General features: G+C 47.4%; 1 protein-coding gene across 5 annotated transcripts in view; it reads left to right on the top strand.

The window, feature by feature from the left end:
• The window catches only part of MAP3K5 (mitogen-activated protein kinase kinase kinase 5), a 180,551-nt gene that overhangs the window by 137,693 nt on the left and 15,855 nt on the right, over window positions 1–27,003 (top strand). For 3 of the 5 annotated variants that reach the window (XM_023651182.2, XM_070225546.1, XM_070225545.1), the window contains 10 exons: window positions 3,555–3,682; window positions 4,103–4,239; window positions 5,197–5,302; window positions 10,001–10,158; window positions 12,208–12,385; window positions 13,115–13,135; window positions 15,575–15,755; window positions 15,843–16,011; window positions 19,697–19,882; window positions 23,592–23,697. In XM_023651182.2, coding sequence (XP_023506950.2) covers window positions 3,555–3,682; window positions 4,103–4,239; window positions 5,197–5,302; window positions 10,001–10,158; window positions 12,208–12,385; window positions 13,115–13,135; window positions 15,575–15,755; window positions 15,843–16,011; window positions 19,697–19,882; window positions 23,592–23,697 — 1,370 coding nt within the window. The remainder of the gene's footprint in view (window positions 1–3,554; window positions 3,683–4,102; window positions 4,240–5,196; window positions 5,303–10,000; window positions 10,159–12,207; window positions 12,386–13,114; window positions 13,136–15,574; window positions 15,756–15,842; window positions 16,012–19,696; window positions 19,883–23,591; window positions 23,698–27,003) is intronic. The other 2 variants (XM_023651183.2, XM_070225547.1) reach the window with 1 other exon arrangement.

The raw sequence follows: 27,003 nt of genomic DNA, 5'->3' as shown, positions 1-27,003 counted from the left end.
GAACCCAGCAGGATTGCCTCATTTTCAGCGTTTAGTTCTTAATTCAAATTTCAAGCCCTCGGAGAACCTTCTGTGACCACCCCAGGAAAGGACACCCCCTCCCCTGCAATCAGTGTCCCGGGTCCCAGCTCTCCTCCTGCCTCTCCATCCTTCGTGTGAGCCTTTCACAGGTGGCTGCTCTGCCTCGAGCCTCCGTATCTGCACTCCAGGCAGGAGGAGGAAAAAGGGAAACAGACTTTCCCAGAAGTGTCCGGCATCCTTTCACCTGTTTCATTGGCCAAAAGTGTCCATCCCAGCCAGAGGGGAACCTAGGCACTCCATAGCTTTTTAGCCAGCTGTCTGTTTCTCCCAAAAAGTCATAGAAAGGCAAGAACAGATGTGAGGTAGGTGAACAGCGTTGCTGTGTGCCACGTGCATGGCGTCAATTTGGGTCTTCCGTGGTGGTGGTGCAGAATTTCCTCTTGGTTATTTCATGAGACAGATTATGAATTCTTACAAAACAGAGAGATGATTCCTTAAATACCTAGAGTAATATATATATAAATTTATCATACTAACATTTTCATTAAATGTTCCTGTGGGTTCTTAAGTAATAAGTCAGAGAGTGGATTTTAAACAATGTCAATTTAAGGGGTTGTCGCTATGGAATTGCCGCAGCAAACTCCCTGGTCTTTAGCACCCTCCCCTCCCCTCCCCTCCCCTCCTCCCACCAGAAGCATTTGAATAGGGACTTGGAAGAAAGCCACTTTTAAGATGACCTTTGTAGCCTAAGTTTATTGGACGGCCCTTGAGCACACACAGAGCACACTGAGGCCAGCAGAGGTGCAGTTCTGTGACGAGGCAGTCGGCATGGTGTGGGTAGCTTGAGAACAGTTGTGTGACAAGCCCTTTTCTTTAACAGCTGGTGCAGGGCATCTTCTCGTTGCCTGTACAGGAAGAGTGCAGCGAAGCCCACTGTGTTATTGCAAGATACAACACACAAAGGCATGTGCACCTGTGTGCCCCAGAGAAGTTTCGACGTTGCACTTAAAAAGGGAGCGGTTAGGAAGGGTAATTGCTAAGGTTGGATGGGGTGTGAATAAGGCATGTGGCACATACACTAAGCGTTCCATCTGTAACGAGGGGTCCTAGCAATGAAACAGCTCCCTGTGTGTTTCCTTCACATTCTAAAAGCATCTTGTTAGAGACTCAGAGTAGTTTTGAGAGAGAGGTGGCGGATTCCAAGTACACTCTCATGAGCTCTCCCACCGAGGGGTTAATCTCGGTTGACTTCTTCCTCTAACACGCTACCCACCCTGAACTATTTATTTAGACCAATTACTCTCCACCCAGCTGTATGTTAGAGCAGCGGGGAACTGTTAACAATATTGATGCTCAAGCCCTACCCCCAGAATTCTGGGGTGGGCGTGGGCGTTGGTTATTTGATGTCCAGCCGGGGTTGGGACACCGGTTTAGGTGGTTGTCATGGGAGTTTGACTCCCAGGCGCTCTGGGGACGCATATGGAGTAATAATTCTTCAAAGCTAAATATACACAAGTGTCTCTGATTATCTGTGCCGTTCCTTCTTTCCGTTGTCACAGCTAATTGAGAAGAAATAAGATATTTTTGCAATTCCCATAAGCGAACATAGCTTATTGACCTGAACGAATTATAGTTTCATGCTTATACCGTGCTTGGGGCTTACGCTGTGACTTACACTTAGGGAGAATTGCTGGGTGTTACTAATCATTTCCGTGTTGGAGAACAGGTCTTACTCATACCCGGGATGGATTCTGACTGTTACTGTGACTTTTGAGTTGACCTTTGGTGATATGATTGGGGAAACTTATTATTTGCTTCTCCAGGATCTTACATTTAAACATTCACGACTGATTTCCCATAGAGGGTTGGGTGGGAGCCCTTTGGTTCATCATAAACTGAGTTAGCTGCTTGCTTCAGATTATTTAGTCATCTTGATCTCCTGAATCTTTAGAATAAGCCCAATATTTGCCACTAATTTATCTCCTGCGTGTCAAAAGCAAGCTTATTAACTGGTGTTAAATGAAATGTTTTAAATCCCGTAGAAGAAGTAACTTGCAAATATCTTCATAGTTGAGAGTCGTTACCTGGTATCTTTTTGCTAACACCATATGCTCGTATTTCTCGTGTTACTTTGTTCAGGCAGTTATCAAAATGGTGGTGGTGTCTAACTGGTGTCCTGTTAAGGGGTTCGGTTTTGTAGCTGCCTTTATAGTTCCTAGAACAGTTCTAAAGAAAAAGGAAATGAGTAAAAGATCTAAAATACGAGTCAGTTTTTTTTGAGTAGCTGAGACAGCTTTCTGAATAATATTTCACAGATTATAAAAGTTTATTTAAAACTTTTGTGGAGTTTTGTGACCTGCTAATTGCTTTAGTGTTATAGCTTATCCTGAAAAGCTTCATGAAAATAGTATTATGCAATACTAACCAATTCTAGTATTCGTTATTGGCATTCAAAAGCATCCATTCTGTTTATATGCATTTGCCACAATAAGATCCAAGCATTTCCTGCACGTTGGGCTCTACGTTTACTGTGTCTTAGTAGCTCATGCCTTTCACACCTGCAGCCTTCGTGTACAACAGAAAAAACAATTAGGGAATAGCTTTGAGTCTCTGTTTATCATTGCTGACACCCTACCATAGTTAGCTATACAACAATTATATTAATAGAAAATGTAGTGATATATATAATTTAATATTAAAATTGATATCCAGGATTTTTAAGAGTCCATGAGCCTTATAGTACTTCAAATAATCATCAAAAGTGTCATTCTGTCTTCTCCAGAAATGCAGATTACTTTCATGTTATAATTTCATAAAGCAACATACACCAAGTACGTGATTTTGAAGTCTGTTTTAAAACTGGTCTCTCGGTGTGAAGTCTTGGTTAGGAATGGGTAAAAATATAAGAGAATTCATGGACACCGTAAGGTGAGGATTTTGAGGCAAATGGCTCCAGGAGACTTGAGATATAAATGGTTTGTGTTTTCCATTGAAGAGCTGATTTCAATGGAAATGACCTTTCAGTAAGTTCTGGAATGAACATTAAAGTTATTTACAGTTTTCATCTTCCTGGGCAAGAGTCTCCTGGAATAGTAAAGTTACGTCATCCAATGGAAGAGGAAGTCTTGTTGATGTGGACAGTGAGCTGGGTGGCTGATTTTGGTTTTCCTGGGCTCGGATCTTCTCTCTGTCACTTGCTAGCTTTGAGATCTTGGGCAGGTTAGGCGTCCTCTCTGGGAATCAACTTCCTCATCTGTAAAATGGGCATCTTAATCGTACCTGCTCACGGGGTTATGAGAACTGAGTTAATATATTCGAAAGGCTGAGAGCAGTGCCTGACACATGTCCCCTCACGCCCCACAAGGGCTCCAACTTCACGGAATTTATGTTATGAGAAATAAACGTCTTAGACAGGTCATATGTGATTTTATCTATGGACCTATTTTTAACTGCCGTTTTCTATTTGTGTTGCCTAAATTTCTGCACTGACGTCTGGCCGCATAATCAGCTCATGCCGTCTGTGTGCCTTTTAGGTACTCCCAGCCCCTACATGAAGAAATAGCGTTGCATAAGCATCTGAAGCACAAAAATATCGTCCAGTATCTGGGCTCTTTCAGTGAGAACGGTTTCATTAAAATCTTCATGGAGCAGGTCCCAGGAGGTAAGAGATGTTCTTCTTTCCTTAAAAAGCATAAGTTACTGGGGCCTTGAAGAGGAGTAAAATTGAGCGGGATTTCCTAGTTTACAGCTTTTAATTTGTCTAAGTTAAAAGAGAAACTAGACATGTGACCTCACCTTGGGGTTTGTTAGGAGACGATAAATAAACATTGGAACCGTTTTACCGTTAGTCCTGGTGACTTGGGATAAGGTTAGCGACTGCGCGGGCTTTCACCCCCGCTGTTTGATGAGGAGCGTCTTCAGAGCAGGGACACTGTCCTGGTCGTATCTGAGCCAAGCGTCCGGTACAGTTCCTGGGCGACGAGAACAACCAGTCAACGTTAGCTTAAGTTAATGTTGCGTAACGTGCTCTAAAGAACTCATTTGGATAAGATTTTATCCACTTCCTCTCTCAACTTTACAGGAAGTCTTTCTGCTCTCCTTCGTTCCAAGTGGGGCCCATTGAAAGACAATGAGCAAACAATTGGCTTTTATACAAAGCAAATACTCGAAGGATTAAAATACCTCCATGACAATCAGATAGTTCACCGGGATATAAAGGTAGGATGCACTAGGATTCGTTTTCGAAGGTTCCTTGGTGGGTAATTGTTCTATCTGCAAAAGCCTTATTGTGTTATGGGTATTAATTTAGAGTGGTGAATAAATCAGTCTAAAGCTCCTATTTGCTTAGAAATAGCAGAAATTAGGATATCACTCTGCCTTGAATCAGTTATTGATGTTTATGTTTTGTCTCTTCTACTCAAGGAAAAAACTCCTTAATCATGTTCAGCCAACAAAAATTAGGCTTCGTCTCCGTGCCTGGCCCTTTTTACATGCTCTGGGGGCTGGTGGCGCAAAAGAACGCAGTGGGCCAGGGCGTGTCCCTCCTCCTGAGGAGCTGACAGGAGGGTTCGTCTTGGTGTCCTTGCCATAGTAGCCACTCAGTCAGTATGTGTTGGATCAATGGATGAATGGTTAGAAGGAAAAAAAAAAACCCTGTGGTCACAAGTATCGTATACTCATGGGTTAAACTAAAATTATATAATTTATTAAGTTCTCTTTAAAAAAGAAAATTCAGAATGAATGGATTTTTGACAAAGTCTGGACTATTGAAAGTAAGTTAATATTACTACCCTAAAACCAACCCAAATGCCCATGTATTTGTGCTGTCCCTAAATGTTCCAGGGAAAGAAACAAAACAAGTTAGGAAAGAAAGTAAAGTGACTGGGAAGTCGCGAAGGTCAGAGTTGAGCGTGTCATACACGGTCTGCGCACAGCGAGCCCTGCTCCTAGTGACCTCTGAGCAGGAACGTGATTGACCTGTGACCTGAGCAGCAGACCGTGAGCTGATAACATGGAAACAAAAATGGTGTCCAGAAATTAACTATTAATGACGTGTACAGAATTATTAGTGTCCCCATTTACCCTAAGGAGGCTTTTTCTTCTTGGACTTTCGAGCCAGCCACAACAATATTGGAAGAGAGGTGCCATTTTTGACCAGAGTCCTCTGTTCTCTAGGGTGACAATGTGTTGATTAATACATACAGCGGTGTTCTCAAGATCTCCGACTTCGGGACATCAAAGAGGCTCGCTGGCATCAACCCATGCACTGAAACCTTTACTGGTATGTTTTTGTGATGATGATAGAGATCTTATGTAATTAAAGAAATAATTGCTGCATTTGAGCTGAATGTGAGAGATCAGTGTGGTCTGCGTTCTCACGACATCGATGCTGGTATCGTTTAAGCTCGCTGAAGAGGTGCAGAATCTGATGTGGCCCTTTTCTCATCCTGTGTTTATGGGACTTGCTCAGTCTCCTGCCTGATGCTACTGAAGGTTTTCTTTAAACTCTCAATTTGTTATTTGTTTTTCTTTTCATGTTGTTCCTTCTCTCCTGGTTGGCCCACGGCCACTATAACCCTGACGAGATGTTTTGTTTTTTTTAACATTTCTCTACCCAGCCTCTCTGTGGTTCTTGCTCACGCCTTCCTCCCTGCCCGTCTGCACTGCGAGTCCCCTTTCCCAGTCTGTTTCCTCCCCTCCTCACAGCAGAAGGGACTGTAGGATCTGAGTTCAGAAGGAGGAAGTGAGTCAGCGGCTCAGAACGGGGCGGGGAGAGCTTTCCTGGGAAATTAGGCAATGCAGCCAGCCAGCCAGCCACCTAGACAGCGGAGTTCTGGGAGTGGAGATGGTGATTTCCGAAAAGGTGGCAGTTGCCAAGAGGAAGCCGAGGCCCAGAGAGGTGACTGAGCGCCCAGCTCGGGAGGCTTGGCGACTCCAGCCTGCCCCCGCTCCGGGCTCCGGCCCTCCGTCCTGTGATCCTCGTGGGGGGCAAAGGTCCTGTTCTTAGAACCAGAGGGAGAAACTTAGCAAAACGATCATGAATCGTCTGTGGGCTGCTAGAAAGCAAACGGCCAGGCGTCCCGGGTCTGAGGTCAGTGGGGTGGACGTTAGTACCCCAGCTTTGCAGACGGGGAAATGGAGAGAGGAGCCATCACAGTGAAGGCGTGATGGGGTGTCAGCGAGGGGACTCCGACTGTCCCTCTGCCCTTTGCTCTCTGTTGACCTCCTGGCTCGGTCCACTGTGCTCAGCATCTGCTCTGGAAGCCTGGGAGGGGGACCGGGGACAGAGGTCTAAGTTTTCTCCTCAGAAGGGTCAGTCTGCAGCACCTGACCCTGCTCCCACCCTCACGGCCATGGGCATTTCAGGGCATGGAGTTAATCACACTTAGAAAGCATATTTTTGAACAAAATAAATTCCAGCCAGTTAAGAACTGTAGATGTCTTTGCGTCTCTTTCCCTATGCTCGTTCTGTTTGGCAAGAGACGTTTTAGATGCTGCCAAGACTCCGTCACTTCTGGGAGGAAAATCCCTACTTTCAGACACTTTATTTGGGCAAAATGTTAACTTAATACTCAAAACATTTTTTTCTTTAATCCCCAAAGGAGTCAGTAAAGCCGTCCTCCCAGAGCCCTTGCTTAGCACTCTCGTGGGAGGGACCTGTGGCTGACGTGCTTGGGTCTGTCCCCGCGGACCCTGAGGGCCTGGGCTGTGCGTGCCTTGGTGCGCCCACCGCCCAGCCTCAAGGGCTCGCTCGGTGCTGGCCGTCTCACGGGCCGGCCAGCCTCCGGTGAGCGGAATCCGGAGACGCTGATCTTTCTCTCCGCTCGGTGACGGGAGAGGGAAGACAGCACCCACCATTACAGGGTGCTTACTGTGTACCTGACTGTGCTCAGCACTTTACATAGATTATCTCGTTGAAATTCGTATGTCAACCCTAACCCTTAGGTGTCATTATCCCAGTTTATGGTGAGAAAATTAAGGTTCAAAGAGGTTAAATAACTTGCCCAAGGTCACAAAGCTGGGAAATAATAGAGCTGCGATTCAGACTACACTTAACACGCCCAGTGGGATTAGTTATCTTCCCCCGAAACCTGTTCCTCCCGCGCTCTTCCTGCCTCAGTGGATGGACGCTCCAAACGCAGTTGTCCGTGGCGCCTCTTCTCCCACCCCAGCCCCATCCGTCAGGGAACCCTGTGGCTCTGCCTTCAGAACGTGGCCGAAACTGGACAAGCCCCTCCCCGCCTCCACTGCTGCGCCCTCCGCTCGCCTGCCTCACCTCCATAGCCTGTTCTCCAGCCTCCCTCTCCGCGTGTCACCACAGCGGAGTGGTCCTTTTAAAACATAAATCAAGCCCTATCATTCAGGGATGTCTAGCTTTCTTCCAGAGTAAACAAACCCCACAGTAGACAAGGTGCCGACCTGATTCGGAGTCTGTTAGCTTCTCGACCTCATTTACTACCCGTCCCCCCTTGCTCACTCTGCACCAGAAGCACAGGCCTCCCTGCCTTTCCTCATTACACCAGGCAGGGTCCTGCCGCAGGGGCTTTGCACATGCTTTTCTTCTGCTAGTGATGCTATTCTCCCAGCTACCTGCATGGCAGAGTCCCTCTGCTCCTGCAGGTCTAACTCAGTGTCATCTTAGCGAGGCCCGGGAAGCCCTGTTTACATGGCAGCTGCCCCTGGGCACCGCGGAGCCCCCTTCCCTGTTCTTGTCTTTTTTTTGTCACAACATCACTTTGTAATGTACTATATGATTTACTTATTTATTATGCCTACAGTTTATCGTCTGTCTCCCACTGCAAAAATGCAAGCTCCGTGGGCCCTGAGATTCCTGTCTGTTTGCTCCACTGCTATTTTCTGAGTGCCTGGAATAGTGCCCGGCCCACACTAGGCTCAGTCTAGATCTGCTGATTGAACAAGTGGACGAAGTGTGACGTCAGAGGTTCAACTTTTACCCACGAAGCTGTGCCACCTCCCTGGGGGGATTGCAGTGGCAAAGAAATTCTAAAAGATTATTTTAGGATAATTTTTTTTGACGTTGGAGTGAATACACAGGAGGTGTAGGTTTCAGAGGTAACACTCTTGCTTGTTTTCCCTGGGCTGATGTTCAGATTGGCTGGCAGCTTCACTGTCCAGCTCTGGAAAACTCTTTATATGGAATCCTGTGTGTTGTGTGTTCATGGAGTGAAGAGGCAGATGTGAACACATGGCTAAACCTTGTGTTTTTGGCACTTGCCCCATGGGGGATAATTAAACACAGCTGGCACATAGTGCTCTTTGAAATAGTGTCTGATGGATAAAAACATTGTGTAATTTATTGTTAAGATACTACTTGAATTGTCCAATTTTTTAAATTCACTATATTTTTGATCACTTGTAATTCTTACTCAGATATTAGCACAATTTAAATTTTCCCATCAATTCTATTTTAGACCCAGAGATAACAAAAAGGAGTGGTAGGCTTCAACACCTGTTTTCTAAAAGACCGCTCGATCCCCTTTCCATCATAGAAATGCCCACTTTGGGGGAAGCTGTAAATGAAGAGAAATCACCACAGTTTTGTACTGAGGGGGGGTGGGTTGAGGAGCGTGGTCACATTGTCCGTCACCGGCTGACGTGCTTCCCTCCAGGGATGTCGCTGACTGAAACCGAGAGCAGACGTGTTGTTGTACGTGAGCATGAACACGGCCGCTGCCGTATGACGTGAGGTCTGGTGGGTAAACCCAGCAAGATGGCAATCCTTGACAAACACAACATGTTTTCATCTATTTTTATGAACAAAAGCTAGTTTCCAGCCTAGGATAGTGGGTTTCATAGGCCCAGTTTAGAGGAATTTACCTATAAATCATGCGTGGAGCGTTCATAAAAGGAGTTGCCCATAGTTATCAAAATGTCTGTCACTTTGGTTATGAATCAGAAAATACTTAGCAGCTCTTGTGGCAAGTGCCTTGGGATTTGAACTCGTGCCACATGGTGCCTCGTATGGGTCCCTGTCTGCTGATTCTGTCGCTTGTATATCAGAAGCAGGGGACAGATACGATGATAACCTCTTCCTGTGGCTCTCCTGACTCATGGCTGGGCTTTGAGAAGTCACTCCTGGGGTTTTTAGAAGTGCAAATCCGGCCTCTCCTTGGGCCAAGGAGGCAACTGCAGTGGAATGTTTCTAGGATCTCCCAGGTCAGAGCAAGGACCGATGGGTGAATGCTCCTTCCATCACACACGCCCTTCAGCTCTCTGTCACGCAGCCTTCACACCTCCTCGCTGGTTCATTTCATTCTTCTTCACTCTGTCTGGTGATTTGTCTGTACTGATGGCTCATGTCCTGTCTTTGCCCTGTTAAAACTGTTTTTCCGTGGGCCACAGGCACACAGCAGAAGCCTTGTTTATTTGATTTATGCAATAATGTACACCAGAAATTATTTACGTTATTTTTAACACTGGCTTTCAGAATCTCCATGCCTTCATGAATAAGAAATAAGAATGGAAACAGAAGAAGTAAGCATTCAGTTCAGGAATTGAAAATAATAGTCTAAGGAAGTGGATGAGTGACCTGGGTTTTTCCTGGACACGGTTGGAAGTATACAAAATAGGAGTTTTCATATGTTTGAAAATCTGATTGCAGGAAATGTGTGTTGCTGTGTTCTCTCTCGTTCTCAAGTGGCTAACTGTTAGAGGTTTCTAAGCGGCCCCAGTGAAATGAGGCCTCAGTCATATTGTGCCATCTAGGAAGTGAGAAAGTATCTGTTCATAACCAGATAATATTGGTAAACTATTTTTATGTCCCTAATAAAACCCATTACAAAAACTGCTGTTTCCTCTTTTATTAACAGCAGAGAAAACTGGAACTCAAGAAAGTTGAGCTGTGAAGACCTGAATCATGCTTTTAAAGTTGTCTTATTTCTGTGGGGAAATTGAAACTGTCGTTCAATATCCATCTGTTTTCTCTTTTTCAAGTGGAGCTGTGTTTGCGTATTTCCAGGTACCCTTCAGTACATGGCACCAGAGATCATAGACCAAGGACCCAGGGGTTACGGGAGGGCTGCAGACATTTGGTCTCTGGGCTGCACCATCATCGAAATGGCCACGGGAAAACCACCATTTTATGAGCTGGGAGAGCCACAAGCTGCTATGTTCAAGGTCACATTTCCTGTGTCTTAAAAGTCTGAAAAACCAATGCATAAGGCTTTTTGTGGCTACTGGATGTTCTGTGTGTGCGTGTGTCATATCTGTTTAGGCAACAGGAGGGGAGCCCCAGTGAGCATGCTCTGAGAGAACATTAAGCCTAAGGAGGTTCCCGCCCCCGAGCCAGCGTCCATCTCTCTCACTCGAGTGTTCTCAGCCACGAAGGGAGGGTCAGCGAAACCCCCGTGACCGCCTTGTTGCAGCGCAGCGTAAGGAGCACACACTCCGTGGAAGATGATTTAGCTCTTTGGAAAACACAGTCTGAAAATCTTCCACGGAGGGAGATATAAGAACATTTTTAATCCATTTAGGTATTAAAGAAATGTTTTCCTTTCCTTCTCTATCATGATTCAGGCTCCATGCACAAAGGACATAATTACTATGATAAGTACAGCAATCTTATTCTCCTGTGTCCGCTCTTCTCGCCTGTTAGTTTGCCCGTTAGTAACTCTTTGGGGAGTGGGAAGCAGCCCCACCTCCCAAAACAGGGAGCACGTGAGGTGGAAGTAGGCCTGAGAGAGCCCAGGGGCCGCAGCTGCGGAATCCGGGGCCCGAGCGACACAGCGACCTGCCCCCGAGTCCCAGAGGCATCCCCTGTGGCTGCGCCCAGCCAGGGGAGGGTTCACACGGAGACCCTGTTTCCAAGAAGTAAAGCTCGAGTGTCTGCTGTTCTCTGAAGCGGAGGACTTGTGATGATAACTTGTTCCTCCTTTCCCGGCCGCTGACTGTGTTTCTAGCACTTACTCCGTTAGTGAATGGCATCTCGTGAGGGCTGCGGGTTACATACCCTCTACTTTTGCACAAAGCTTGGTTTACTTTAAGCTTGAAGACGATCTGATGGGAGGCTGTGGATACAGAAATGGGCCGTGTGACCCATCAAGAGCGGCCGAGGGAGCCGCCTCTCCTGCCAGGAATGCAGGTCTTTCTCATTTTGGCCGGTCGTTCAAGTTTCCAGCACTCTGTAGGACATCACTGTGGGGTGCTGCCCTGTTACATACAACATGCATTAGAGGGCCGAGCGTAGACCCTGGCCCTGATTTACAGCGCCAGTCCAGGCTCCACACCGTCAAGGACTTGGATGACTTGGGGCAAATTAGTTAACCTCCTTATCCCTCAGTTTCCTCATCCGTAAAATGGGTATAAGAATAGTACCTATCTGATAAAGGCTTTTAGAGGTGTGTGTGAGGTAGTTTGTACACAGCACCTAGAACAGTGTCTGACACACAGTAAAGGCTATTTAATTATTACAAATAAGTGTATCTTATTATCCGCAGAAGAATAACTTTATATAAGCTATAAAATGACCAAAAAAAGATTTCCCTAGAAAATTTTCTCTGTACTAAACAAATGAAAATGTTATTGAAGAAAATGTAGAATGGCAGCAATGAGAAGAAAATTCTGATTGTTATAAAAATACTGTTGTTTAATTTTTAAGTATTTTTAAGTATCCCTTTCAACGTAGGCAGTTTGAGATGGGGAGACATTCGCACAGCGTGGTCTAGGCAAACAACACAAGCTTTAAGCCAGACAAGTGAGGTTCAGATCCCGGATCCACCTTTTCCTAACATTTCCCCCCATCGCTATAACAAGGATAATTTAACCCACTAGGTTGTAGGGAGGACTTGATGAGATTCACAGAGGAAAAAGGCAGCACAATTCCTGGCACGTAGCTGCCGTGAGTAACCCAGTGGTCTCCGTGAAAAATGCCTTTGCGGAGAGCCCGCGTGCTCGTTGTTCTAGAGCTTTGAGGACCAAATTGGTACCTCAAGGTGCTGTCTGCTGTCTTAAGCCAGTCCCTCTGCCCGTGTGGTCGGTGGGGTTACAGCAGCACTCATCAGTGGAACCTTCCATGACCTGGAGGAACGAGTCCTGTGTCCCTCTGAGAAAGGCCTGGGCGCGTGGTGGATGCTACAGGTCCCGCTGCGGTGGGTGGCCAGGCTGGGGCGTGGGGCCCACGCGATGACAGGGCCGCTCAGGAGCTGCGTTCCTTGTGCTGTGTCTTAGGTGGGGATGTTCAAAGTCCACCCGGAGGTCCCGGAGTCCATGTCGGCAGAGGCCAAGGCGTTCATCCTGAAGTGTTTTGAACCTGACCCTGACAAGAGAGACGGCGCGAACGACCTGCTTCTGGATGAGTTCTTAAAAGTTTCGGGCAAGAAGAAGAAGACACAGCCGAAGCTTTCGGGTACGTGGTTGCCTTGAAGAGGAAAGGGGTCAGTCACTAAATCGTGAGCTCTGAAGGTGAAAGATTTTTCCAGAAGTGAGCTAATCTGTTGACAGATATCACTGGAAAGTGGTGTAAACGTTAGCACAGTGTTCTCAGGCATTTGATTTCTGGACCAGGCAGCTGTGTTACCATCAATTTCACAAATGCTAGGATCCCATACATAGTGGTCTTCCGTCATGTGGGTAGTCAGGCAGCCTCGATGGCGTTCTCGCATTGCTGATACCAGGGGTCAAGTGCAAAGGGGGTGAACTGTAGCCGTTTCCAGCAGAAATGCCAAATTACCACTAAAGGGCTACAGGGCTGTTAGAGAGTCCTTATGCTTCCGAGCTGTCTAGATAATTTGTTCTTTTAATTTTAGGCAGTAGGAAATACTTATTGCCGCTTAGAGAATATCTTTCTGAATAATTAACCGCCTCCTCCCAAAAAAAGAGAAAATTGCTAGTTATAAATAAAACAGCAGTATACAAATATAAATGGTCTTTTTGCAGTAATTTCCATAACTCCTTTAAGAAGGAAAAACCAAGTATGATCCGTTTGTTGTTGGCATGTTTGGGGTCTATATGGGACGAGGATGGGCAGATTGAATGTTTGGAAAGGACGCTGATTTCTTTTCAAGCATCCCCCGTTTGTTGATTGCTCAGTTTCACGACAAACCCAGCTTACGTTGCTGTCGCTCTCTTCCCACAGCTCTGGCCGCCGGATCGAATGGTGAGTCCCTTTTCTGTTTGCTCCCTGAGCTGCCGTGTGGCGCATCGTGTGATAAGCTCTAGATTTCCCAGCAGACAGCCCATCTTCTGCTCCTTGCTTGCACCGGGCTCTGGGTACCAAGGATGGGTGTGCCACTGTGCGCCTGGCTGGGCTCCTTCCTTCAGAAACCCCACACATCCCTCTGTCACGAGAGGGGCTTGAGTTGTTCCTCCCTAAATGCCAGATGGGGACTTCATTTTCTCAATCTTCAATTTGGGTGAAGTTCATTCTTTCTTATCTAAGATCCAGTGGGATTTCTTGTGGAAACTGCCAATGCCAGACCCCTTCCTCTGTCCTCTTTGGGGTCGCATGTTAACTGGTTTTAGTTGGTCAGGAGTAGCTGTGTTTCCGCTTCCTAATATCGGCCTTTTCAGATTGTAAGTAGGAAGGCGAATTTGCTCCAGGAAGGTCGACTGAGGCATCTCAGGGAAGAATGAAGAAGTGACCGTGGTTTGGAGGGTTCCCACATCGGGTGAGGCACAGCAGGTTTTGCAGGTTCCCCAGGCACCTCAATGCTGGTCAGTCCAGAGGAGAGGCCAGTGACTGGAGTCTCCGGGCCACAGCCTCCCCAGTTCTCCTGTGGTTCTGAGAGTCGGGACGATCCAAGGAGAGGGGCATGCCTCCCTTTCCTCCTTCCTCTGGGCAGCCTGGACTCCAGAGGGCCGTCTGCGTTTTCACAAGGTGAACGCTGGCTGCCCCATAGCCTGCCACCCAGCCTGTCTCTGGTGTCACGAAATGAGCACTGACTTTGGAGTTATGCACAAGTCCCTTCTGATCCCAGCTGAGCCACTTTCTAAAGGTGTGACTCGTCACAGTTCCCTTGTTTCGTCACGCATTCTGTGTTGGTAACATACCTCCTTGACAGATTTGGTTCTGAGGACAAAGCAGAGAATAGGCTAGAAGAGGCTGGAGCCAGGCCCAGAAGCTTGTCTGTGGTGGTTTTATCCCTTCCACGTGGATAGGTTTCTGTTGCAGGAAACAGATCCCGTCACACACACGTTTGAATTATGTGAGCTCAAGTGTACACACTTGGCATGAGAGAGCGGGAGAGGGTGTAAGCCAACAGTCGCACCCAGTCTCCTCCGTGACCGTGTGCCCTAGAATGCACGTGAGATGGGGTGCAGACCCTCTGGATTCTTGGGGCCAGTCCCCTCCCCATGTGCCCTCACGCTCTGTGTCAGGGTAATTCAAGAGAATCTTGGACTCTGCTCTGGCTTTAGAGTCCAACTTCACTTAAGACATTATAGCAACTTAAGGTTTCATAGGGTCAGTATTAAGAGGCTGGGTGTTGGGGTCAGAGCTGGGTTCACTTGTTGGCCGAGTGGCCTTGAAAATGACCTCCCCTCAGTCAGCTCACCTGTGCAGTGGGTTCACGAAGACTGCCAGCTCCTGGGGTCTTGTGAGGGTTAAATATGGTCATGTATGTGGGATGCTGAGTGCAGCAGGCACTTGACCAGACAGTTCTTATGAGTACTCCTGCTGGTCTCCTCTTACTCTGGCCTGCCCATGCCCCGTGGCATGTTTAGAATCATGATCACAGCCAAAGGGTCTGTCTCCTCTCCCTGAAGACCCTCCTGTCCTCACCCAGAACTTCCCCCAGGCCTCCCAAATTCTCTGGAATTTTTACATCCCGTGATTCATCCTCTCTGCTCTGCCCCCCTGGCCTGAGACATTGATTTGTTTGGTAAAGATGTTTCTGGCAAAGATGACTTTCTTTAAAACCAGTGTTTGATGAAAGGAAGGCAGGTCCTGTTGTGCCAACTCAGTCTTCATCAAAATAAAATAAAAGCGCGTGTTTGCTGTGGAGTCATGGTGTCTGAGGACCGGGGAAGCCCTGAGAGAGCAGCTGACCCACTGGTTCCCAAACTCTGTCTTTAGCAAAGAGCCCTTTTCATGTGAATCTCTAGGCGGGGCCCTGGTATATGACCGAAGGAACGTATTTGTTTCAGGTGAAACAGGGTTGGAATCTGTGTCCTCAAATCACAGACTCTGTACTCACCCATCCGAGGCAGCCCCAAGATGCCAACATGGACCCTTAAGCCTCTGAAGAAAATGGTTTAAAAATTATGAGTCAGGTCCTTTATTTCAGAGATGTGACAGCTGAGGCCTATATATTACCTTCCTAAAGTCTGCAGGTGGACAGTGACAATGACGGGATCAGAACTCAGGGTGCCCCGCTATTTCCTGCCCCCGCGATGTTCCTTGCCGACTCCTGCATGGCTTGTCCTGAGCGCGGGGCAGTCGCGATCCTGTGACCAGCCCTTACAGGACGTGATTTTGCTGCTCCCTGGGACTAGACACCTGACAACTAACACTGCTCTCTTTGAATAGGCGTTTGAGTATGTGTAGGTTTTTAAAAGCCTTACTTATCTTCTCCCACCCCACCCCCACCCCCACAAGCAGAGTACCTCAGGAGCATCTCCCTGCCGGTGCCCGTGCTGGTGGAGGACACAAGCAGCAGCAGCGAGTACGGCTCCGTCTCTCCTGACACGGAGCTCAAGGTGGACCCCTTCTCTTTCAAGACGAGAGCCAAGTCCTGCGGGGAGAAAGACGGAAAAGGAATACGGACTCTCTTTCTGGGGTAAAGGCCTGGCTTATTTGGGGTGGAAGGAGTCTGTGGAGTGTCGCTGTGTGAAGGAAGTGATCTGTGCTGTGTAAATTATCGCAGCATCCCGGATGAAAACTTCGAAGACCACAGCGCGCCCCCGTCCCCTGAGGAGAAGGACTCCGGGTTCTTCATGCTGAGGAAGGACAGCGAACGGCGGGCCACGCTGCACAGGATCCTGACGGAAGACCAGGACAAGGTCGTGAGGAACCTGATGGAGGCTTTGGCTCAGGTAAACCGCTCATGGACGCTTCGTTTCCCCAAGTAAACGTATTTGGACTGTGTCCTGGCCCCCTGGAACTGCCGCAGGTGCGGGGGCCTGAGGAAGCTGGGGTTAGCGCTCGAGATGGTGGCCTGTCCCGGGGTGGGCTGGGGGAGGCAGACCCCCCAACACAGAACCGCATGTTTGAACATAAGCTGTTTTAAGTCAAAAGCAAAATTTTCACGTTGGTGAGGTTCCAGTTGGTCCCTACAAGCCTCTTCCTCCTTCGTTCAGTTGGTAAACACACGTGGAGCCACGGAACAGCTAATTCTGACCTTAACATCAGGCTGCCTGCCGTGGGCTCCTCTGAGCATCTGGGAAACGTCGCAGTTACGACCGAGACTCCTGTGCTGGCAGGGCTGCGTTCAGATGCAAGGAGCTGGGCAATGCGGTGCCTTAGATAGTGAGCTGGAGGAAACAACGCTGGTCAGTCACGCGCTTGTCCCTGGGTGCGTTCGTTTGCTCGGCTGCCAGGACAAAATACCAGACTCTGTGGCTTACACAACAGAACATCACTCTCAGAGTTCTGGAAGCTGGAGTCTAAGAGCAAGATGTCAGCCTTAAAAATGAGCAAATGTAGTTGAATATATAGTAGCATGCATGGTTAAATGTATAGCTATACACGAGAGTCATAGTGTCTATGAAATATATAGTGATAATAGCAGGCACTTCCCGTGGGCCAGGCATTCTGACTATTCGTGTGTATTTGCTCACATAGTCCTCATAACATAGGACTCTGGGAGTCGTTGTAGTCGTGTCCTCATTTAGCAGATGAGGAAACCAAGGCACAGAAGTAACTTGCAAAGGCCGTGGAGCCCTCACTGATGGAGTTGGGATTTGGACCGGCCATCTGCCTCCAGGGTCTGTGTTCTTCACCACCACACACTCCCCTCCCTGGTCTGCCTGACGGCGACAAGTCTGGGCTGGGGGTGGGGCGTGGCAGGGGTCGAAGGAGGAGGTCGCCGTTAGCCAATGTGGCAGAAAGGCGTCTCCTGTGGGCACTAGTGTGAGAGGCCTGTTTGGGTCAGAAACACACAGGACACAGCAATGGCCTCAGTCTCATCATCATCCCCAAAGGGTGTGCTTGTCCAGTACAGAAAACATCTGCCCACTTGGGGTTCTCTTTGTCTCCCTGCCGGGCTGTAGTCCCTCGGGGTAGGACTGCCGCCGTCCTTGTTGTCCCCGCTCTCAGCAGAGCCTGGCGGGAGAACGCACTTCCGCGACCACGCTGAAACTCCTCAGCTTTGGAGTTGGCTAATCCTAGTCGATTCTTTGTGTCTCACTGGTTTCTTAAGCACACCTGAATGTTCTCTGTAAAAGGAGAAGGGAAGGAAAACCGTAAAAGCACCCTCGGAGGCCGTGCCTCGGGCACCTGCCTGAGTGCCCAGTGAGGACCAGAGACGCCGGTCAGAAGCACCTGCTAAGTCCAGAATCGTCGAGCGAGGGAGGGGCCTCTGATGGCGCCGCTGGGTGGCAGTGAGCCCCTCCTGGGACATCACCTGCTGACCTAGTGGGAGAGCAGGTCCCCGCCAGGTCAATGCAGCTCTTCCGGCTGAGTGGGGCCGGAGAGTGCAGTGAGCAGGAGCCGGGTCCCACCACTTAAGGCTCTGCGACGTGGAAGAGTGACTTTACTCCTCTGAGGCTGAATTCCTTCATCTGTAAAGTGGAGGAACTGACAGTAGCCGAGATCATGGGCAATTGAAATAATGACAGCAAGTGTTTCCACGATTGTTAACTGTTGTTGTTGTCGCTATCAAGGAGGCTAATAACAGTTATCTGATATCTTTAATTGTTCTCTGCAACCAGGTCAAAGTAATTCTTTTCATTGTATTAAATATTTCTAGATACATCTTTATGTTTAAGCCTACCCTTTATAACAAGACCAAAATGTAGACGTTGGTCAGATCCTGCAACCAGTGCCCGAAAGCCCTTTCAGTCTTTAACTTCCTTCTGAAATCCACTCCTCGCTTTGAAAGAGGTTTAAAGGGTGAAGAATAGAGAACGCCTTTGCAGGAGGATCCGAGGTGGTACCACGAGTGCCCAGGAAGGGCTGTCCGTCAAATGCTGCCTCCTGGCGCTGAGTCAGGCTCCCTGACCCCGTGGAAGCTCGTCTGTGAAGGCACATTGTCGATCCGCAGGCAGAGACGGGAGTTGGAGCAGAAATAGTGATCGTGTCAGTGGGTGAAGCAGCCCAGACAGAAAGCATTTCCCAGAGCAGACAGCCTTCCTTTGTAGGACGGGGCACACACATCAAAACCAGAAGCAACATGTTTTTCTGTTGTGAAAACAGAGCTAATGTCAAAAAAATGTTTGCTGTTTAAACTGCTGGCAAACACATAACTGATTTTTCACTAAGACAAGCTTCCAGTTTCTGAATAACTCACATTTTTCTTCTTGAACATATGTTCACGTTGTTAGGATATTGCCTCTGAATCTTTACTTTGGGTGTAATTTAGTTCATGGTAAGAAAAACAAAGTTTATAATTGCTCCCCGTCTGATTTTAAAATATTCCCGTAATGACAGCTTTCAAGCTTTTCAATATAATCTTTTCTCATGAAAACGGAAACATGAGAGGGAGCCCCCACAGGAAATATATTGAGAGGAAGAACTTGATGGTGCGTTTCTCTTTCATTTTAATAGAATCCTAGAAATTGTCATTTTCACAGCCCAGTTGAGGAATTTAATTTTAATGATGCAGTAACCAAATGGGCAAGATGAGACAGAATGAGCATAACAAAAATCCCGTTGTTTCTTAAACTTAAATGAGGATAAATAACATCCTGCTATGTTTCCTTTAAGGAAAGAATGTTCCTTGCACAAAGTAAAAAAAATTCAACTTGAGAGAGGGACCTTATTTAAATATTGTATTATATTTTTAATACGTAAAATAGTCCATTGGTCCATTCTTAGGCCTAATTGCCTCCTTGGTGGGTAAGGAAAGGTTTCAAGGGTGGAGTGTGAAGCAAGCCCCTTTTGGTTGCAAGGAATTGACCCACTTTAAGTGTGGTCGAAGTCCTCGGGACATGTCGTAGGTAGACACACACAGCCGTGAGGGAGGTAGATTCAAGGAATTCCAACCACGGTGCTGGGCCAAGCCTCCCAGAGATGGAAAATGGAGTGCAGTTCCAAGGGACGTCAGCTTCCAGGAGTTGGCAGGTCTCTTCTCTGGCTCGGTGGCCGTTGGCCCTCTTGGCGTGCCAGCTCTGTTTGTGTCCACTTCTCCTCCTCCTACTGGCCGTCATTCTCAACTCCATTGCTTCTGATTCCTAAATGATCACTGGATGTACCCTTGCCCCTATTTTATGACCCCTCTCTCTGGGCAGACTTTGAGCCTGAGATCCCGGGGTTTGCTGCCTGAATCTCTCTTTAGCTCCTGATTGAAATTTCTGACAGCAAGAATCTTGTCGCCTCAGCCTGTCCCTGTTTTGGCAAAGTTTTGCGGATCTGACTGTATCATGGCTCTTGGCCAGCGTAGGGGGCAGGCGCCCTTCCTCCCGAAGTCTGATGATTTCTTGCTGGGGGAGAAGCAGTGTGGTTCAGATGCGGTCCTCTCCCTTAGCAGGGGCGTTCTGAAGCCCAGCTCTTCCCAACAGGGGCCCACGGCTGGTGTGTCCAGCACGGATCAGCTTACGGCTTGTTGGGTTTTGTTCACAGGGGGCCGAGGAACCAAAGCTAAAGTGGGAGCACATCACAACCCTCATCGCAAGCCTCAGAGAATTTGTGAGATCCACCGACCGAAAAATCATCGCCACCACGCTGTCGAAGCTGAAGCTGGAGCTGGACTTCGACAGCCACGGCATCAGCCAGGTCCAGGTGGTTCTCTTTGGTTTCCAAGACGCTGTAAGTATAATATTTAGCTGTTCTTTTCCCACAAACTCTAGCTAAAACTATTCAGAAAAATATGGTGAAGCTAAGTGCTGTTATCTTTTCTTTGTTTGATGATTTCGATGAACTCTCTTCTCCTTGGGTGACAAACAAGTGTGAGGTGCTGGCCTCTCTGTGGGCTTCTAAGTGTCGCATCTGTTGTTTGGTGGGTACGCACCCTCCCACTTAGATGCACGCAGAGCTGGGCACCGTGGAGAATAGCAGAGCTCCCAGACACCCCTCGTGGCTGGACTCCGTTCTGAGGAAGTCGTGGAGTGGGTCTCTCTTGGTTTTGACAACTTTAGCAACAGAGCATACACCCTTTGGTCCAGCGCTTTCTAATTCTGTTAAGAGATGCCATCTACTGGCTGTGGAGGGAAATGGGGCCCTGAAGACTGGAATGGTCGCTGTGGAATAAAACCAAAAAAATTTTTTCAGTTTTTCTCTGGTTTCCTTACAGAATATTTTAAGCATGTTTGTGGGGCCAGCCCCGTTGCTGAGTGGTTAAATTCGGGCGCTCAGCTTCAGTGGCCCAGGGTTTCACTAGTTCGGATCCTGGGTATGGATGTGGCACCACTCATCAGGCCATGCTGAGGAGGCGTTCCACATAGCACAACCAGAGGCACTCACAACTAGAATATACAGCTATGTACTGGGGGGCTTTGGGGAGGAAAAAAAAACAAAAAGGAGATTGGCAACAGTTGTTAGCTCACATGCTGATCTTTAAAAAAAAAACATGTTTGTTTAATAAATAGTCACTATTTCCTAGCCAGCAATATCCTTCAGAGTCCAGGGCGTCACTGAATGAAATTAGTCCACGGGATCTAATGAGAGGTGCTGAGGACTCTGCTCTCTCAGGGGAGTTGCCGTGCAACGCAGACTGGAAGCCCGTCTTCCAAAAGCCTGCTCAGAACCATCTGTTGTTCTTGAATGAGACTTATCTGTGGAACTTTGTACCAAAAAAGCCTGAACCCACTCCCAGGAGGCGTTAAAGTGTAGGAGATGGAAAGAAGACTTCTTCACAGTCTTGTGGTGTGAATATGGAAACACTTTGCATAATTTTACTTAAATCCCCCAAATTCACCCACTCCTAATGTGTCTATTGCTCCTGCAGAGGAGATGTTGTGACAGTGGTACCTGATGCATCAAATGATCCTTGATTTAAAGCCAAATTATAATCTTTCAGTGGCCGCTGATGTTCTCTGAGTCTCTGTGTAAGCCACATGGTGTATCACTGATGTTCTCTGAGTCTGTGTAAGCCACATGGTGTATCACTGATGTTCTCTGAGTCTGTGTAAGCCACGTGGTCTGCCACTGATGTTCTCTGAGTCTGTGTAAACCACGTGGTCTGCCACTGATGTTCTCTGAGTCTGTGTAAGCCACGTGGTCTGCCACTGATGTTCTGTGAGTCTGTGTGAGCCACGTGGTCTGCCACTGATGTTCTCTGAGTCTGTGTAAACCATGTGGTCTGCCACTGATGTTCTGTGAGTCTGTGTGAGCCACGTGGTCTGCCACTGATGTTCTCTGAGTCTGTGTAAGCCACGTGGTCTACCTCTGATGTTCTCCAAGTCTGTGTAAGCCACGTGGTCTGCCTCTGATGTTCTCCGAGTCTGTGTAAGCCACGTGGTCTGCCACTGATGTTCTCCGAGTCTGTGTAAGCCACGTGGTCTGCCACTGATGTTCTCCGAGTCTCTGTAAGCCACGTGGTCTGCCACTGATGTTCTGTGAGTCTGTGTAAGCCACGTGGTCTACCTCTGATGTTCTCCGAGTCTGTGTAAGCCACGTGGTCTTTGTGCTGCATTGTGGGTGGGAACAGGGCTCCTGACTTGATTGAAGTCATGGGAAATGAAAGCTGCTGGCAAACCCATCACTAATATTCAGTGCCAAAGGCACGTTTACCCTGCAATGAGGTGGACCCTACCATCTGCAAATGGAATGGAATGGAATAATTGAGTGAATTTGCACTTGCCCACACACTTGGCTTCTAGCCGAGAAATTGGAAAGCAAATTGGCCCGTAGAATTCAGCTCGAGAGTGGTTTAGGTGTAATCCTGGGCCTTGGGCCCAGGTCACATACGCAAGCACACAAACACACCCCACCCCTGCTGTTGCTCACTCACTGTCCAGGATGGGAATGAACCCAGGAAATGGGCCTCTGTAGTATACTGTTTAATGCAGAGTGGGTCGTGGTTATCGAGGACCCCTCTTCCATCTTCTGTGTGTGGCTCTGAGAGAAATACTCTCATTCACGAAATGTTATACCCGACGTTAGTTGAATAAATGGGCAGATCCTCTAAAGAGATGAAGGTGCCAGGACAGACTCACTCTGAAAGGATTTCATATGACATGTGGGACCCTGGCGTGGTTCCCTTCCTTGGGAGGTACTGCCATGAGGACTCCTCAGACCCACTCCCTCCAAACTGGGGGTTTTGGGGAAGATGGACCAAGGACAGGAAGAAGCTGCTGGCACCCCAGCTTGTGATGTGGGATTGCACTGGGCCACCTTCCGTGTTGCCTTCTCCTCAGCTGCCTCTGAGGCCTCTAGTCAAAGCCCTATTGGGAAAACAGCCTCTTTCCTGGAGGCCCGTGTCAACCATCAGTCTGTGGAGTTATCCCAAATTTTAAGTGAGCCTCTCTTAGCCTTATGAGAAAGGTTATTCTTTAAAAGGTAACACACATGGTTTATACACAGAATGGAATATTATTCACTCTTATAAAGGAAGGGAATTCTGACCCATCACACTAAGTGAAAGAAACCAGTCACAAAAGGATAGACACGGCATGGTTCCACTCACAGGAGACCCCTAGTGTTCCCGTTCACGAGAAAGGAGGTCGCCGGGTGGGTGGGGGCTGAGGCAGGGGGCATGGGCAGCTAGTCTTTCATGGGTGGAGAGTCTCAGTTTTGCAAGATGAAGAGTTCTGGAGATGGACGGTGGTGATGGCTGCACAACATTGTGAATGTGCTTAATGCCACTGAACTGTGCACTTAGAAGAAGGTAAATCTTATGTTAATGTGCCTTTTACCACAATTTTTAAAAAGAAAAAGGAAGGTAACACGGATATCGATTTTAGTGTCTATTTAAATGTGTGAACTGTTACTCGTCACCAAAAAAAAGATACCCTTACCACAAAGATGTTTAATGTGGACAACTTTTCTGGAATATTCTAGCAATGACTCCTCTGTTTACAGAGGTACAAATAACCATGGGAAGGAAAACAAGCCGATCACTGTGGTGAATCTGCGGGTAGAACATACAGCTTGTTTCCCCTCCACCTGCTTCTCCACGTCACCGGAGCATGAAGCAGTGCTTGGTTGGGTTAAACGCAGTCATTTTTTATCTGAAGCCACTTGGTCTCTTTTCTCCTCCTTTCCACCTCCACCTTCCGGTCTGCAGACATCATGAAAGGTGGGAGCTGCGTGTTCTGAGTCCCAAAGAAGCAACATTCCCCTTAAGCAGACCCCCTCTCTTTTAAGCAGTGCATCTCATTTGCTTATATGGGGATCACCAAACTTTAACATAAAGCGGCAACTTCTCATTTGTTTTCTGGTGACATAAATTATTCACAATTCAAGGTGAAGAAAACTTAGGTTTTTTTGTTGATAGGATGTCATCCAAATGCTTGCGTTCGCTAGGTTGTTTGGAACTAGAAATTAAAGTGGACTGAATGTTGCTCTCTTTCTCCAGGTCAATAAAGTTCTTCGGAATCATAACATCAAGCCACACTGGATGTTTGCCTTAGACAGTATCATCCGGAAGGCGGTGCAGGCAGCCATCACCATTCTGGTTCCAGGTCAGAAATGTTTCACTACTTTGCCAATATTTAGTGTTTGATAATTTAACTTACTGTTCCTCCATCATTTATGGTCTCCTTATTGCTTTTAAGACCAAGTTAGCTTTTTCTTTTTATCCTCTCAAAGCCGCCAAATAATGTTTACCTGGTACACGCGGTCTGAGCGATGGTACTCCAAGCCAGAGGTTTACTATGAGGAAGAAGACTTGTTTCCTTGTCTTTAAAGAGCGTGTTTGAGTATGAAGAGAAAGAGAAAACCATACAGGTTGCCCGGATGTATATGCATTCAATCTACAGATATCTGTGCCCACAAAACACACTTCTATGCCGTTCTTTACCAGCTCATCAAGTGATGTAAGGAGCTCTTTAAAATTACAGCTTGCAGAGCCCCAGCCCAGGCCGAGTGAGTAAGAATCTGCTGGAAAAAGCCCAGGAATCTGATTTTCATCCGGCTCCCAGGTCGTGTTGTTACACAGCCAGCGGAAATCACTCGTCTAGGCAGATCCCAGCTCCATCTGCAGTGGAGGAGGCAGCAGGGGCAGTGTTGAGGAAACAAGGTTTTTCCCCATTTGTGACACTTGCCCCAATCAAACTACTCTTGTTTTCTTGTCCAATGGCTGTTTCCCTCCTCAGAGGGTAACTGGGTCTGTTTTCTTTCATTCTGTGCCCAGTATATTGTCCACAGTATACCTCTGGAAAACAGTAGCCCTCTGATAAATATTGGTTGAAACAATAAGTGAGTTTCACCTGATTATAACAAATTAGGGTGGAAAATTGGCGTAACTTAGAGAAAAATTCTAGAGAGGCTTTGAAATGTGTGAGCAGCAGCTGGATGTGACGGAATGCTAACATGACCCTGTGGAAGCTTGGAGGAAGCCAGCAGGCGCTTACACTCAGAGGATTTGCACTGGGAGAAGCTCGCGTGTGGGCAGCGTCCCATGGAGGGGCTGTGTATCAGCAGGCACAAGGGGCGAAGGGGACAGGTGTGTATCAGCGAGAGTGACGGGGACAGGCCATGGTCACACACAGGAGTACCTAAACTAGGGTGCCCAAGTGAGGAGGGGGGGAGGGTTATACTTGGAAATAATTTAACAGTGTATAAATGACCTGTTAATCTAATTTTTAAAAACTGATTACCTAAATGCAGTGGATTATATCCTGGAATTGAAAAAGAACACGGTGAAAAAGTGTGTCATCTGAACGAAGTCTGTCGTTTAGTTAGTAATACTGTACCAATGCTAATTTTTTATTTTTGACAAATATACCAGTTTGATAAGATGTATCAAGGGGACCTGTGGGGAAGCTATAAGGGAATTCTATCATCTTTGCACCATTTCTGTAAATCTAAAATTCTTCCAGAATAGAAAGTTTAAGAAGTACCCTGACGATCACACTGTGGGCGAGACACTGAGTTTAGGGAGAGCGACAGAGAGGCACGGTCCTCGCGAGGTGTCCCAGCGATGGCCACTGGTTTAGCCCAGCCCATGTACGGAGCAGTCACATTCTTTGTGAAAAGGGTTTGCTAAGGAAAGTTATTTGTCCTTCCACTGTGAAATTGGTTGCTTTGAGGCCACTTAGGAGGCTCAGGTGGCAACTGAAATTACTGTTTGAAAGCATTAAAAAAAGAGGGGGGAAATTTTAGAGGAGAATTACATGGAGGAAATATTTTTATGCTGCTCTCCGGACAGGGGAAGACAATGTGTACCACACGACGATACATAAAACAGGAACTGATTTCATGCACTTGACAGTTCCATCAAATTTCCAAATGTCCCTAAAGATTTTGTTGTACAGTTAAGATTTTAAGAAACTACATTAAAAATGTCTGCCTTCATATTCCCCTGATAAAAATTCCTTTTGGATGACAAAATACTACAATTAATCTACCAAATTTTGAAAGATGTGCTAAAGAGAACGCACATTCAAAAGTCTACCGTCAATAGTACACACATTTCCTCCATCTGTTTGCTGAGAGGACCCAGATCCTGGTTTCTAAGCCCCATTCTCCAGGACAGGGAATCCACGCTCCCTGGAGAAATGCGGGATTCCAGGCCTGGGGCAGGGGAAGGACAAGCTGAGCCTGGAACATCTTGTGGTGCCGAAAAGTAACAAAGTGCCCTGAAAAGATGGAGCATTATTGAAAGGACAGTGCACATAGCTTGAAGGAGTTCCCAAAAGGCTAAGCAGAACAATTTGACCAATAAAATAAAATAATGATCGTAGTGGATTATGGCCCATAGAATAAACTAAATATCTATGAGTCCATACTGATAGAAGTAATTGAGTAAATAAATATGTGGAAGAGAAGGCCGGGCTTGTTGTCGTAGTAGGATTCCACTGAGTAAATGTAGAGGCAACGAGGGAAATGGGAAATAGGAAATCACTGTTAGGCACACATCACAGGGAGGGCTGTTGCAGCCAAGAACTGTCAATGGCTGCTAGAATCCTGTGATGGGAAGCTGGATCTTTGAATGATCTCAGAGTATCTCCCCACACCGATATTTACTAGTTACAAAGGGAAAACAGTGCCTTTGTAGTGGAGGAGCCTGGCAGACACCCCTGTACCAGACACCCCTTTTACCGAACGATCAAGGTAAGCATCAGCAGTAACAAGACACGTCAGCAGTGTGTGCCTCCTGAGATGGTGGCTCAGAAGGGCGCAACGTCGCCCGTGTGGTATTCCTGCCAAAAATGCACAGCCTCGACCTAATCACGACGAGACTGAGTGAACCAAGAATGAGGGACAAGTACAAAATAACTGACCGTCCTTCTCAAAAGCATGGAGGTCATGGGAGGTAAGGAAGTAGTAGGGTGCTGTCCCGGGCTGTGGAGACTGAGGGAACGTGACAGTGCAGGCAGGTGGGACCCCCAATCAGAGAAAGGACATGATGGGGAAACTGGTGAAAGCCAGTAAGGCCCAGAGATGCGTCAGCCGGGTTGTATCAATGTTAGCTTCCTGGTTTGGGTAACAGTGCCAAAGTGGTGTAAGGTGCTGAGTTCAGGGCAAGCTGCAGGAGGCTATACGGGGACTCTCTGTACTGTTTTTGCAACTTTTCTGTTATTCTAAAATTCTTTCAAAATAAAGTGTTCAATCGTCTTTCTTCCAAAAAGAGCGCACAGAGCAGAGAGTACAGTACAAGCCCCGTGAGAGGCTTTTTCCTCAGGCCATTTTCCCGCGTGTCATCAAGAATCAGCTTTAGATTGTTGGCAGCGTGGAGCGTTTGTTGGTACTCCTCAAGGACAGTCTGGCTGTGGGAACCAGATGGAGAAATGCTGAGCGTAGGACCATGGAGGCAGCACAAGGTG

This window comes from Equus caballus, chromosome 10 (assembly GCF_041296265.1).
Source record: "Equus caballus isolate H_3958 breed thoroughbred chromosome 10, TB-T2T, whole genome shotgun sequence".
Taxonomy (NCBI): domain Eukaryota; kingdom Metazoa; phylum Chordata; class Mammalia; order Perissodactyla; family Equidae; genus Equus; species Equus caballus.
Note: the sequence above shows the minus strand (reverse complement) of the source record. Positions and strands in the feature narration are given on the sequence as shown.